The following is a 16,038-nucleotide window of genomic DNA, read 5'->3' as shown; positions in this document are numbered from 1 at the left end:
GATAATTAGTTTAACTAACAGTCTGAAATGCAATGAAGACTCCTCCCCAGAAAGCATTTTTCCAGTTGTGAACTCTTTTGATGTTCTGTCAAACTGGAGAGTAGCAGCTATTTGTAGCTCTGAATTTGGCTGTTTTGTCTTTCCAGTGGCTTCATTTTTACTCCTCCTCCCCCACTCTATTCTTAAAAAATAAAACGATAAAGTCTTATTTTTAGTCAAATCCTGCATTCAGGGCATAAAGCATTTTGTAATACAAAAATCTGTTGGCTTGCAGAGTACAAGTGGGGGGAGGAAAATGGCCAAGAACAGGCTGGAGATAAGATAAGAAGTTAACCGAAGACCAATATCATAATAGCTGTGAAGAAAACATTAGGGGCATGTCTAGTTCTTCATGAAAACATCAATTAGTTATAAGTGACAAAAAGCAGATGCTCGAGAAACAAGTTTCCGCAGCAGTTTATTGAACAGAAATAGTATTTTCTGATTCACTGCTGTTAAAGGATATAAAAGACAAATGTTAAATGAGGGAATGGGAAAGGAGAAGGAGAGGGAAGTCAATAACAATATGTATAATCCGATTATTAGCCACACAGCTACATTCTAGGATACCTGGAGGGCCAGCTGATAAGTGAAGGTGTGTCCCCTTCTGAATCTTTCTGAAGAAACCATTCAGGTTTTGCTTTCCCTGTACTACTATAGAAAACAGAATTTCAGATAACTTTCTGGTAAAGACGTCAATACATGCACACTCATTCCCTCCCCGCCTTAATCTTAAAACTGTTTTCAAATTTCTCAATTATAAAGTCTTGGTTTATGAAGTACTGACACTGCACACTTCTAACTTTAACAAATTTGCATGATAATTTATCAAATAACCACCTTCACATACAAAAGAATACATAAGAACAGCCATGCTGGTCAGACCAAAGGTCCAGCTAGCCCAGTATCCTGTCTTCTGACAGTGGCCAATGCCAGGTGCTTCAGAGGGAGTGAACCGAATAGGTAATGATCAAGTGATCCATCCCCTCTGAAAACACACAGAAGCCTAAACATTCTGTCAATTCATTTAACTAACCATGCCCAAATTGTTCAGAACCTGGACAGCCACATCTAAATCATCATTAGGAAGCTACATAGAAAGTAATTTTATGTTACTTCCTGGTTTGATATTTTATGTAAGTTACATGGACAGAAGCACTATATTGCACATAGGATTACTGTTGGACTATTCCTTCTATTTGCAATCTAAAGAACTAAAGTCTACCAAAAGATCTTTAGCCTCAAATAAACACAAGTTTAATGAAGCTAGGAGAATGTACTACCATAGCTTACATGAAATTCTTGCATAAGGACAGTGAACATCAGAAAACCCCCTCCTCTGAGAGCAATATGCCGGGTTTCAGGGAGTTCAGATCCAGTAACTCCCACCCCACTGAGTGGGGAGTATGCGGTCTTTTAGGATAAAGTGGGAAGAGTTAAAATACTCTAAACGAGCAAAGAAACACATTCTTGGCCTAATACTTTTTGCATCAGACTCCAAAATGGAAACAATATATGAGGGCCTACTGAAATCTGAAAGCACTGAAGGCTTCAAAAGCCCTTCATGAAACAACTGATATACCACTGCACTCTTTCACAGATGCATTCAATATCTATAATATCCACAAAGAGTCCAGCCTCCATAGAAGATCATATACCTTTTTAGACAATGATGAAGTTTATGTACAAAATGCAATGTAAAGGCATAATGGACCAAATTCTGCTCAGTTACACTAGTGTAAATCTGGAGTAGCTCTTTATGATTTAGTAGAGTCACTCTGGATTTACACACTGCTTTAACAGCTGAATTTGGCAAAAGGATCTTTATTAAATTGAAAAGAATTTAGAGTAAGCCTTAAACTCATTAAAAACTCTGTTATTTTGCCTTCCTATAAGGGTCAGATAAAAAGATCCCAGGGAAATCATATATAGGTTCTGTAAATAAATCTGTCTATTTATAATGTTCAGTCTGAAACCTCAACCATTACGACTTTCTCCCCATCTCTCATTTAAAATCTACCCCTTACTGTTAAAACAATTTTTGTTTTTCATCTTATTAAGATCACCAAAGAGAGTTGCACACAAAGGGTGGAAAAAGCCTTTCAAAGCACTCCGTGGGGCGTTGACCCAGCAGAGATTTGGTTGCTTTGAAACAACGAAACTTCCTCTTAGCTTGTTAGTATATATTCTGGCATTTATCACAATGGGCATGAGCAAGGAGCATTTGTATTCAATCTCTTGTCCTTTGAAAAGAGCAGTCAAACGTAAGTAAACCATGTTAAAAATGTGGGTTATTGCATGATAATTTGACAGGTGATGACAGGTTATTTTTTTTAAATGCAGCCAATATCAAAGAATATCTTTGTGCGGGCTTTGCCTGCTCAGTGATGGAAATAGAATTAATAATCAAACCTTCTTAACACAGGAAGTCACAAAATGTTCATATTTGTTCTAGGCAAGCTGTATTTGTTTTTAAATTTTAAGTCAGCTGAACACAAAAGTTAAAAGAACACTGAAATTTTAAACTCTGATTTTCAAAGCTCTACACCAGGCAAACTGATTTTTAGTCATACCTGCATATTCAAACTTGATGGAGAATACAACATTGCAACATTAGTAGAACAGACTGCATGAGACAACAGCTTATTTACCCTCCTGAAACAACTATAAGTATTTCTTAAAAATAGTTCTGAATTCTTTAAAGCCTATTATGTTGAACTGGAAGACATTCACATTAGTTTTCTGAATATTGTGTGCGTTAGGCCATGTCTATGCATACACCGTTGCACTGCTGCAATATAGGTGTTGGAACTAGGGGTGTTGCGCACCCCCTGGCTTGAAATGGTTTCCATCATATACAGGTTTAGAGCTTGGTTCAGAGCTTGGTTCAATGGCTCTCAGCACCCCCACTATGCAAATTGTTCCTGTACCCCTGCGCTGCAGCGTATGTGGTAAAGATGCCCTATGCTGATGGGACAGAACTCTCCCGTTGGGATAAAAAACCCACCTCCGCGAGCAGCAGAAGCTATGTCGGCGGAAGAAGCTCTCCCACCAGTATAGCATTGGACATATCTGCGCTTATGTTGGCGCAACTTATATAGTTTGGGGGGTGGAATACTCACACCCCCGAGCGACATAAGTTTTGCGGACATAGGCTGTAGTGTAGACATAGCCTTAGCGTTCCTGTTCAATTTTGTATTGCTGTCCATTTAAACTCAAAGGATTAAGTCAGACCAGAGTAGGGGGGAACCCACAGGAAACAAAACAATGGCAAGATAAGACAGCCTCAGGTAAATACAAATAATTTACTTTTTAGGGCCAGTTTTCTACTCTCAAACAGATCTTTACGCTGTTCTACCAGGAACATAGTCTGGTCTTCCCACCATCCTACAGTGGTGGGAAAGCTGAAATAACATGTTCTGGAGCTGGAAAGTGGTAAAAAACATGGAAGAGAGGGTTATTCTAAAAGCATCTCCTCATGGCTGTATGCACTAAGGTTACTTTATTATCGGGGAGAACAAGAACCTCAAATTGAAGTGGACAGGTTCTTGGTTTTGAAGAGTGACAGTCTAATCTCTGTGCCTTTTTTAGGGCTAGAATTTGGTCCACTCCTTTAGCTTCAGGGATTTATAAACCAGAGAAGGAAGAGTCCTGGGGGCTCACACTTTAATTATTCCTATTAGTAATAGGATTAGTCAGGAGTGATTTATCTTTAGATTAACTGAATAAAGCTCGACATAGAAGTGTGCAGTGCTCGGCTGAGACCTTCTGTTGGACCAGGCTCCCTGAAACATCTCAGTAGAATGTAATAGCCGGTCAAAAGTCTGCAGTGCAGTTATTTGCATATATAACAACACAGTCTCGGTCTTCTCAACTTTCTCCCGATAGCTCCCTTAGATGAGCACTTTTCCTCTCAGACTTTTGCTTAAGTGGAGTATCCAAAGACAGCTGTATGCAGATGCATAAAGGAAGCTATCTTAAAAATTGAGTTTTCAAGGCTCTAAAATATTAGAAGTACAGGCAGTCCTCAGACTTACGACACAATTGGTTCCTGAAAATTGCTTCGAAAGTTGAAATGCTGTACCTCGGAACCACAGTATACTCCATTGTGGGACCGAGAATCATAAAGTTGAAACCAATTGTCATAAATCGAATCAGGGTGTCAATTCAGAAACATCGTAACTGCCATTCGTTGTAAGTCGAACGTCAAAGTCAAGGACTGCCTGTACTATCATCAGTCCTGTCCTATGTGAAACAGAAAGGGGAAATAAGCAAAATTGCACAAGTGTAGTGAATATGGATAATTGATAGCTGGCTGCATCCATCTACCGGCAGGAAAAGGGAAACCGAAAAGAGACATTCATACTACAGCCTTTGACTGGGAGGGGATAGGGGACACTTTCCTTACACTACTTGAAAGGTACATAAATACCACAACACGAGGAATTTAGGAAGAATTTAAAGACTCTGAGGAGTTTTACTTCTCTCATTTGAATTTAATAACTTCATTAAGAAGATACAATATACTAAATCAAATTAACTTGATTTTAATACTCTTTTCCCATTGCTGGTTAAATTTACATAAACCTCACGAATCATTCCACTTATATTAGTTCATGTAAATTATTCTGAAGTAGTCAAGATTACCTAGCACAGCTAAATCTTACTGACAACAGCTTACTGTCCATTTTTTAGATGGTACACTGTCAAACTACTGTTACTGGATGTCTCCATTTCATCTTGTTTCTTTACAGCCTGCAATACATTCGCTTATATTAACCTTCAGGGAGCCAAACAACTAAAGATGCATATTTTTAGGGGAAGAAGTTGTTCGAAGATGAAGTATTTAGAGAATTACTAGTGAGACTTTGCTTTCATTTGCTACAATAAAGCATATGAGGCTCTCAGACTTCAAAGTAACATCAGCAATCTTATGCTGCAGCTCTCAAATGAAGACTGGGAAATTAATTTGAATCTCCTATCCACCAAATATCAGATTTCTCGAGTCATAAGAGTATGTGAAAACTTATGTGGGGAAGACAGAGTGGAAAAGTTTACATCTCAAGTGTTCTGGAACTCAATATATGCAGGATCTCATAAAGCAACATGTATATGATGTATGAGACTACCAGCAGAATCAGAATTTGCCTAAATCCCATGGCCCTATTTTTTTTACAACTGTCGGACAATTCTTTTCAACCTACCCAACATATATTTTAGTTTAAGACTTTCATTTGCAGGCTACGGAAACAGGCTACTTCTATTTAATATTGGCAAAAAACTCCTCTTCATAGAGAGAAAATAATATAGAAAATTTACTTTTACTAAAAAAAGATACTGAATATGAAGTAAATACATTTAAATTGAAAGTGTTTTCTAGATCAAACAATAAACAAACATTTTCAAAATGCAACAAATGTAGTACTGTAACCACCCCATTCTTCATTTCTCCAGAAATCTCTTAAAAAAGATAGTTTATTTTCATAAAAGGACCTTCTTGTTACTGTAGCTTAAATCTAATCAGCACTCAGCAAACACTCACATGGACTTGTAAAACCTTATTGCATGTAAGCATAGTAATCCAGGTTTACAAGATTGACAATGAGTATCTTCAGCTCAAGGCACACAAGACGTTAGCACCAGCAGAGAATTTGCTTATTCAGGTACATCATTTTTAAGTCTTGTCTGTATTGTAGAGAGATTTTTATGAAGGTCAAAGGATACCAGTATAGTAAAAGCATGCTTACCCTTGTCTGGTGTCACTGTACAAGAGCTGGTCATTGTGTGAATGACTTGGTGAAACTGGTTGCTTTGGTGAAGAAAGGGATGCCCTGCAAGTTTGCTTTGGTGACACTGGCACTTCCTTAAAGGAGGATTCTTGCTCAGAATATGAAAAGGATGCAGAACCATCCACTTCTGATGACAAGTTCTGAGCCTGTCCAGGAGCACTAACATCTTGTGCTCTTTTATTCTCCAAGTTTGAAAGCTCCTCTCTATCTGGAATGCTGTCTTTTTCATGGAAGGAGTATTCCTTTGATTCAGAAGCAGTACTCCATGATTCCTTATTCTCAGACCTGGAGGAGTACAGGGAACTATACTCCTTGCTTTCATCCTTCTGCTTGTTGCTTTTTACTTCTTTTTTTTCACCAGTGTCAGGATCTTTTCTTGCCCTGGTATACCTGGATAAATATTCAGAATCTCCCTCAGATTCTAAGGGCAATCCATATTTTTCTGCTAGCTGGCGTCTCCTCTCTGCCTTGTACCTAGCTATTCTTTCTGCTTTAGACTCAAGTCCCTGGGTATCCATAGCTCCTGCGCTATATGTAGGCTCTGAATGTGCTCCTGTAGGTTCTGATCGATACCTGGATGACCTAGGTTGTTTTTCTACAGAAGAATCTGAAATTTCCTCCTCTTCATTTGATCTTCCTACAAAAAGTATGTAAGTAGAATAATTAAGAGGGATTTAGTGACTTGTCCTGAATTCACACTTTACTGAAAATATTCAAATCTCTTTGGAGTATCACACTTGCCATTCAGTAAGCAGGCTTCAAACGTATATAGTGTGACTTACTCTTTTTAGTTATTATAGGTTTTTGCGATTCAAAATTAACTAGCAAAACTGTTTATGGCTACTGCCATGAACTACTCCAAAATAACCCTCTACTTCTTGCACTGACATCTCCAAAACACATACAATGAATGAGGAACGTGAAGTAAATGCTCCTGAATACTGAGCATGTATTTCACCTTCAAAAGGAAGTTAGGATTCTTATAACAACTCACAGATTTTAAAAATACAACCAATGTCTCTTTCTAAAATGGTGGGAGAACAGAGATTCTGTACAAAAATAAATCAAAGCCAGACAGAAAACTGAAAAGCAATTTGAAAGCATCTGTGACAGCGTTCTCTCTGAAAGCAAACCATTAAGTGTGAGAACTGTGTATCTGCTACTGCAAGCTCGATAACATACCAAGCATGAAGTACTTCAGCAATATCAGTTTGAGATATATATATATGTAAACATATTTCTTACCAAAGTGGGGACTATATGGGTCTGTTGCACGCATATATCTTGGTGTATCTTCTTCTAGTAAACGGTGGGTAACTAATCCAGGGCAATTTTGTAGGAGGATGGGCTGTGTATCATTTTCAATTCCTTCTAAACGTCTGGCGATCCTCTCTTTCCTGCAAAAGATGGAAGAAAATGTGTAAACGTTATCTAAGGATTTGGAGATAGTTTCTAGAGGAAGTCACAAAATAATTATATTACTAAATTATTTGTATTTTACAGCAGTTAGACAAAAGGCTATTTTACCTTTTCATTTCCAAAATATTTTGCTTGTTTGGTTCAAAGAGTTTTCTTAATTCTGAAACTAAAAAGAAAAAGAAAAAATGATGCAGTGTACCTTTTATAAATTAGGAATTCTCAGGCATCACAACAGGATCTCTATAAGCTTCTATTTTAAGCATCAGAGCAAGAAGGAATGGTCTAGAAAAGTAGGTTTTCACATAACCAGTCACTTGTAGGTAAACATTTCCTATTTGGGTTCCTCATTTACTAGCCTCCTTAAAACACATTTTGCACATACTGTAGTAAATACCAGGGAATCCTCTAAAGGTTTAGCTAGACTAGGTTAAAACATGGTATTTTAAGAACATGTTAAAATACAAATTTACCCTGTCTACACTAGTGTTTTAAAAGTTGTTAACACATTAATTGGTTGAGGTTAATCTTGATGGGTAATTTAGGTGACATCACAATGAGCTAATATGTTAATACAGGTTGGTCTGTCTACACTTGTATTTTTACTATTAGCTAAATTTGTTGGCTAATAAATTTTTAAAAACACACCAAGTCAATCCATTTAATCCTAGTCTAGACAAGCCCTAAGAGTCCTGATGACTTGTGGCCAAAGACCACATAGTACTTTTTACCAGCTCTTCCCAGAGTTAACCCCAGTACCCTGGTTATTTTCCTACTTTGTTAGTTACAGTCTGCTTAGATAATTTCCCCCTATAAATATTTACTTCTTATCCTAAACTGTTTAATAGTGTTACCTGCTGTTAGACAACTATCACATTTCATCTCCTGTCATTTCACTAGCATTTCAGTGATGGGTGAAGTAATCCCTACGTACACAGTTTCAGTCAACATTTGTAAACCCCTTTGAACAAAAAGATGCTATATAAATAAATGTGGCACAATTTCTTTTCACCAGGCAACAAACTCCATGTATGCTACCACAGGGACTGGGGAGTGACAAGCTAGAAGCCTGATTTCCTTTGCAATAGTATAGGACTAAAAGCTGAATCACTATGCAGACCTCTGATTTGGTTTTAATATAGAGTGGCTTGACCTTGCCGCTGATATTTAAAAGACTTGCTGCTTCTTTATGTAAAGTTTAGGGTTTTGTTTTACCTAAAACTGGTAATTTACTTCTTTTCCTGTGACTTCCATTTAGGTGCGGCAACTATATTACATAAATACACAGACTGATGTATTGTAGAAATGAGGTCTGGTTAGTAATACAGCAGTGTCAACTCAGGGTCTCGGCCATAATAAGTATGATCAATAAATCAACATAAAAATAAATATTCAATTTATGGAAGGACAAGATTAACCATATTTTAAAATATTTGCTTCCAGGATAAAGGCTGGCATTCATCCAAGAACTCAATTTTATTGCAGCATTAAGACCCTGAAGAGGAGGTTTTAGAACGTACCACTAGTATTTAGTAACATGAATGCACATTTGGACTTAACTTCCATTGCACAGTATGGGTGATGAACATACCTACCTGCATACCTGAAAGATCTCTGCAAGTGAAAGGCAACTGTATTAAAGCATTATACCACTTCTTGCCCCTTTATCCTTATCTCATTTAGACAAGGATTGAAAATTAAAGAGGGCCAAAGTGAGACTTGCTCTATTTAGTCCTGAACCTGTGTGTGTGTGGGGTGGGGGGTGAGGAGAACACGTCTGACTTCTTGTGAACTGCTAGAACAGGAAGAGAATGTTCTACACGGCTGCAAAGGTAAGCTTACCAGATTTAGTCCTTGTAGTTTAGGTGGGACATAAGGTAACAAGCATTACCAATATGCATCATTCAAATTGCACTGGGCTTCTTCTCCCTCACTTTGTTCCTTTCCACTGGCTTTTCTCAACCAGTTTTTTGGCCAACCGCTAGTGCTAGAAACTAGATGCCCTTCCACTCCCTGTAAGTTTGGAAATGTAGCTCTCAATGGGAACAAGATGTGAATTTCTGATCCTAGTGGTGCATGAATTATCAGTGGTTGCTAAAATGGTGTGGAAGACTGTTGCACAGGAACTTCCGGGACATGGTCCAAGCACTTGTTCTATAGTGTTCAGATTGACCTTGACATATATCATAGCTATATATAAAACAATATGTTGAAGTTGTGTGTCTTTTGTGCTTTTTAGGGTTTATGTTGATACTTTTTTGGTGTGCAGGTTTGTTTTTTATTTTTAAATAGAAGCACTCATGTGATGCTATCAATATAACAGACGGTCAAATGGTAGATTGGAATTTGTGATAGCATCACAGAGAGAAGTTATATGATGCAGCTGTAACTCACGGAAACAAGCAACTTCAAATTAAAAAGGAGATCCCTGGAAAATGGAAAAGTCAGTTGCTGGATTCCCATTCCACCATTAAAAATCATTTTTGTGGTCTGCCACAGCATGCATACTCTTCAAAAGGAAAAAAAACAAACGTTTAATAAGATCAGGTGGATTTCCCCAGTTATCTCCAATATTAGCCTCCCTGATCAAATTCAATATGAAGATTGTTGAGTTTAAATATTGGTCCAGAGTAATCTAATCAGACCAGGATCAAAGTACAGATGTAAGGTATTCCGGGCAATTTGTATACGAAGTCACCTGTTTGAAGGACAGATATCTCAGCCCTCAGTGCTCTTAACAGAGCTTCCCTCAAGCACCAAAATTCACTTTAAAATTAAACTAAAATGGATTGAATGGAATGCATATGGAGCACTATTAACTAACAAAACACTGCAACCTTATCGACAGTATATCCTGGATATCACTATTCAGGATGATCTGATACCAACTGGTGTAAAAATGTTACAATAGTAATAGTGTGGGATTCAATCCCATCATTTTTTTTTTAAAGAAAAATATATTAATCACAGTGTACCGGACTCACCACAAGGTCTTAGATTGGTTGCAGGATTTCTGTATGAAAGCATGAGTAGACTAACACTTATCAGTGTGCACTATCATCAATCTTTGGTTTAAATATTGGACTTTGGAACAGTCTCATGGCCAGCCATGTGTAGGTTGCTTCAAAAAATTTTTTATTTTATTTTAGTGTATTTTGAGAGAGGGGCAGGGAGTGTTAGGGGAATGATGGGTTGAAACTTTAAATGTTCTATAGAATGGCTTTGTATAATAGGCAATGTGGGTTGCAACGTAAGTGGCATATGTTAACTTTCCTTTTCTGTGGCCATAAAGAAATGGATAGTGTTTAAACACAGGACTATGAGGTTCAAAATAAAGACAACATGCAAAAATCTACTTTTTTATTTATTTTTTAATTATATTGTAGTAGTGCATATGAGTCCCAGTCCTGGATCAGAGTTCTATTGTTCTAGGTGCTGTACAAAACACAACACGCTTACAATCTAAGTAGAAGACAAGAGACAACAGGTGGATACAGAGAAAGCAAATGGAAACAATGACACAATAATGATCAGCATGAGAGGTAGTGGTCTCAACATACAAGCTTGACATATCAGTTGTCAGGTTTTCTGTAGGCATAAGATATATTAAGATATATTAAGCTTAAGATATATTGATTATGAAAGGATGAACCCTAGCAAAGTTGAATTCTTAGTTTTAGATAACTGCATGTTAAACACAAGGCGAGGATAGCTGGATAATGAGAGTGGAGTTTTATGGGCAGGCTTCCCTCAAAGTCAGAGAAAAATGGATTTTTAAAAAGATTTTTTTTAAAAAAAATCTGACTAAATTAAATACAGGTTTATTTTATATATATTATATATTTTAATTTTAAAATTAAATTTGAAATTATGACAACCTGTGTTAAGGCCTACATTTACTAAATCTATTAAAATCATTAAAAAATATTAAGCATTACATGTGTGTTGCCAAGTTTTAAAGAAAGTCAAACCACTGAATGGGATGAAGTCACTGACTACGTAGCTGGAATCAGAGTTTGCTGAAGTGCTAAACCTGCTTTTGAGAGCAGTAGCCTCTTCTGCAGGTGCAGTGATTTTTTTTCCATTTCAGTTTATTCAACTATTTCAGTTCAATGACTAGTTCATCCAATGTTTAGAAAATGACAGGAGTTGAAAAAGCAGAAATGCTTTTCCACCCCCCTCTTCTAAACCATGAATAAAAATTAGGCGTGAGAAGATAAGATCTACTAGATCTAAAATCCTGAAGGACATGGTGACCAGAAACAATCAGTTCAATTCACTAACTACAGAGAATACTTTATAAATAGATGCAAGTTATATATATGCTTAAATAAATGTATATAAATATAGTATATCTTCCTTGTCAGTAAAATAAAGCACCAAAATTTAGTGTAAAGACTATATTAAGTTGCAAATCAATGTGTTTTAATTGCACCCAACCCTTGAAAAAAAAAATCAACCTTTCCTTGGGAAAATAACTAAGTACCACCAATGCAAAAATGCTGAAAACTGATTATTTAAATCAAGGTTTTCTGCTTGCTGATTTGAAGTCACAGCTAAAATCAGTGATTTAAATTAATCCACGCCTCACCTACACCCACTTTATTTTGTTTTCTTAAAGCATTCATTTAGTATATGTTGCTCTGATTGCCTAATGAGGATAATGTGTGCTGAAATGCCATGTGGGACTACAGGTCAGACCCCGGTGATCAACAAGGTCCAGTTGGTTTTAAACAGTGACTGACAACTGAGCTAAATAAATAGTTCTGGAGGTACAGCTGAAGCACCTTAAGTACAATTTGTAAGTGGTTGTTGCAATACAGGACCTTTAAAGATGATGGGTAGGGGAGAAGTGAAATTAAAAGTAAGGGAGAAAGAGCCTGGAGCATCTACTGAAACTACTCATTTAGTCTTATAGCTAGTTAATCAAGACCGAAGAAATTAAGTTTCTTTAACTAATATTTTGCTTAAATAAACAGCTTCACCTCAGACATCACCTACCTTAAAGACTAGTCCTGCAGAATTCTGCTTCAAATTTATTTAGGCCTTTTCCACATTATTTACTAGTTATACATACACAACTTGGGCAAAATTTAAAAAAACAAAACACACACTACACCATTTCAAGCTGGTCAGAAGACCTCTTTCCCTTACAACCTCTTCATCCCCGGCCACAATTTTATATGCAATTAAAAGGAGCAGTGAAATGATTACACACAGACTCCCTAGAGAATTCTTCGGTTATATAAAGAGAGTAGAGAGCTCTCATGTTTACTATCTGACCATTCGTTTTTTTTCCCCGATTATAGATGGATTTACCTACAGGCAATATCAGGCAGCAGCTATTTTTGATTAATTTTACAAAATGTCAAAAAGACAACTTCATAAAACAAAGGAAGTCTCTTTTTTTTTTAAGCCAAACTTTAGCAATTTAACCACACTATAAATCATATATATACTTTAGCCAGCAGTTCTGAGTAGAGCATCAGGCTCATGAAGGATCTCTCCAACACCTTCGCAAACAAGATGGAGACAAAAATATCATGGACCTACTCTATACTGCTTTGCATTTTTCCCCAAGCTTGAGATTCCAAAAGGCAATTTCAGGTATGTAGATCAACATCTGAATAGCACTTTCCCCAAAAAGATCTCAGAGTATGCATGCCCTCACACTCTCTATTTGGGAAATTTTTAAAAACAGGCCGGATTTTCAGCTACTGCAAGGTTTTCTTATTTGCTGGATAAAATGTTGAAACATTTTTCTCCTAAAGACGCGGACTGGCTCTTGCGACCTTATCTACTTGGGTTTCTCTTTTTACTATGGTCTGTGATTCTATGGGGGCTGATGCCAAGGCCCTGCCTGTTCACTAATTTGTTGTTCTGTGACCAAACAGAATTATACCGTCGCACACAGACACTCATGGCAGATTTGGGGATAATATTGCTTCAACCAATTAGTAACTTGGTGGGGAACTTATCCCTGCACGACTCTAAAATGTGCAACACTTGGGAAAGGGGGAAGAGAGAAACATCTGTAAAGTGTAAAATGTTTAATTTACATTGAAACTTCCATACTTTGTTTTGGCATAAAGTACATACATAGTTACTGATGGTCTATGTTGTAGCTAAATGGGACAGCCATTATGCCCTCAGCAACAGCTCAAGCCTTTGACATTAGAACCGATTTTAGAATGTTGGTTAGGACACTAAATGGGTTATCCTCTATTGAAGGCTCGCTGAATTTATCTTTGTTTTGATATTTATTGATCTTCCAAGCAGGATTTATCCTGTGACACTAAACTGGCCATTTCAGCAGATGCAGTATTCATCTTTCAATGCAGCTACATGTCATTCAAGGACGACAGATAACAGGCAAATAATTTTTATTTTGTTAAAAAATTCTTCTTGGATGCTTTTCAAAATCATAAAAAATTCAGGAAGGAACACGCTTCTTGCTAAGGTAAGAGCACCTTCATGTTTTGGCTATAAATCTTTTAGATATGAGAGATTTAAAGTAAGATTTAAAGTCACGTGACGTTTTTACAGCTCCGTTTTAAGAGCAAATATAATTAAACCTTTCACAATTCCCTCAGAGGATGGGCATATAGGCTTGTTTGGTCATATTGGTAGATCAAAATTCACCTGCCAGAGCACCACTCCTCATTTACAGTTAATGTGTGTCATAATATAATCCTAAAATCACGCATTAAATCTCTTTGTTTTGAGGAAAATCCAGTAAACTAATAAATGTTTTTGGTTTTATGGTGCTCTACAGGCCAAATTATACCAGACATAACTAGGAAACTCCACCATCTTCAGATTATGCCATCAGGGACATGTGCTGGCCCACTTATGGATAACAGAGTTGCACAGGTGTCACAGAGCCTAATTCCTACCGAAGACCCTTTAATTACAGGTAGTATAAAAGCTTCCAGACTTGACTCTTAGAGCCTCAAATGAGTTTGCTGAGCTGGCAGTTAGAAACCCCCTGTCCTCCCATCTTTTCATTAGAAAATTGAACAAATCTGATATTGAAAAGTCAGTGATACCTAGAGCTAGACTATCCAAATAAACGCTTAGTACTAAGTAGTTCCTACGTAAATTAAAAAGAGCTGCTGGTAGCTGAGCCGTATTGAGAACCTAGTGTATAGCAAGAATGGAAGCTCACAATACCATTGTTCCTACATCACTTTTTATGATAAAATGGCATTTAAACGACACATTTATGATCAGAAGAGTTTCTTGGGCTGGATGGTTCAATCAGTTTAAAGTACAAGGCACTAGCTGACAAGGTGTTTTTAATAAAGGCCCTTTGACTCCAAACTTGTTTCCCATCTTGGTCAGCCAGTGCCCAATCCACTAAGCTTCCAAGCATGTTGTCAAGCCCATTTTTTCCTCCTTGGAGAGTAAAGATTAAGGTACAGTATATGAAGAGGCTGAGGGGGTGTTGACTGCTACAGCTCAGTAGTATTATGGATAGCTTATATTCTATATCTGAGGAATACATTTTTCTACTGTGTTATTCAATTATTGCAAAAAGTGCCCAGTTCAATGAATGTGTGCTTTTTTCACACATCAAAAAATGCATATGGATTTTACATCACAAAAGTGATTACAGAAAGAGTGCAGGATCGGCCACGTTATTTGACAATGGCATTGTGGGAAACAGTGTTCCATTCTAAAATGTCTTGCCACAAACTATGCATGGAGGAACACAGGCATTATCATGATGCAACAAACCAGTCTACCATGCTATATTGTCTGACCATGGCAAATACTGTTCTCTTTAGAAAGAGGAATGAATGCTGTGTACTAACATCCTGAGCCCTGCAATATTATGCTTTGGAGTGTGGGTGACTTCCTATTCCTGCTACATATTATTCTCAAGTCAATAGTTCACTTGATGAAGTTAACCCTTTTCTGTTCAAAGGCTATTTGTGAGCAGACAGACATTTCCATTTATCTGGATTTTTTCATCATTTCTTCCCCAGTAAAATGTGTTAGGGTCACAAGTCACATGGCATTTTTACAGCTCCCTAATTGATTACGTAACTTGTGATGAGGATTGAAGAAGCTAGTGGTGTTTTAAATCTCTTAGGTAGAATGGCTAAAGGAGAAGGAAATATAACCATTTCCCTTGCTAGAAAGCATAGGCATTACCAGAGGCAACATTCCTAGGATAAAAAGAAAAGGAGGACTTGTGGCACCTTAGAGACTAACAAATTTATTTGAGCATAAGCTTTCGTGAGCTACAGCTCACTTCATCGGATGCATTCAGTGGAAAATACAGTGGGGAGATTTATATACACAGAGAACATGAAACAATGGGTGTTACCATACACACTGTAATGAGAGTGATCAGGTAAGGTGAGCTATTACCAGCAGGAGAGCAGAGGGGGAAAAACCTTTTGTAGTGATAATCAAGGTGGGCCATTTCCAGCAGTTGACAAGAACCATCAACCTCAGCCTGGACCAGTCCACATAAGAGATCCACTTCCTGGACACTACGGTGCTAATAAACGATGGTCACATAAACACCACCCTATACCAGAAACATACTGACTGCTATGCCTACCTACATGCCTCCAGCTTTCATTCAGACCACACCACACGATCCACTGTCTACAGCCAAGCTCTAGGATACAACCGCACTTGCTCCAACCTCTCAGACAGAGACAAACACCTACAAGATCTCTATCAAGCATTCTTACAACTACAATACCCCTCTGCTGAAGTGAAGAAACAGATTGACAGAGCCAGAAGAGTACCCAGAAGTTACCTACTACAGGACAGG

General features: G+C 37.4%; 1 protein-coding gene across 1 annotated transcript in view; it reads right to left on the bottom strand.

The window, feature by feature from the left end:
- SVIL (supervillin) overlaps positions 1 to 16,038 on the bottom strand; it is a 106,466-nt gene that overhangs the window by 69,605 nt on the left and 20,823 nt on the right. The window contains exons 4-7 of the mRNA XM_077808759.1: positions 7,356 to 7,413; positions 7,074 to 7,225; positions 5,787 to 6,465; positions 610 to 693 (exon numbers count right to left, since the gene is read on the bottom strand). Coding sequence (XP_077664885.1) covers positions 610 to 693; positions 5,787 to 6,465; positions 7,074 to 7,225; positions 7,356 to 7,413 — 973 coding nt within the window. The remainder of the gene's footprint in view (positions 1 to 609; positions 694 to 5,786; positions 6,466 to 7,073; positions 7,226 to 7,355; positions 7,414 to 16,038) is intronic.

This window comes from Eretmochelys imbricata, chromosome 2 (genome assembly GCF_965152235.1).
Source record: "Eretmochelys imbricata isolate rEreImb1 chromosome 2, rEreImb1.hap1, whole genome shotgun sequence".
Lineage (NCBI taxonomy): Eukaryota > Metazoa > Chordata > Testudines > Cheloniidae > Eretmochelys > Eretmochelys imbricata.
This window is presented reverse-complemented; position numbering and strand designations above follow the sequence as displayed.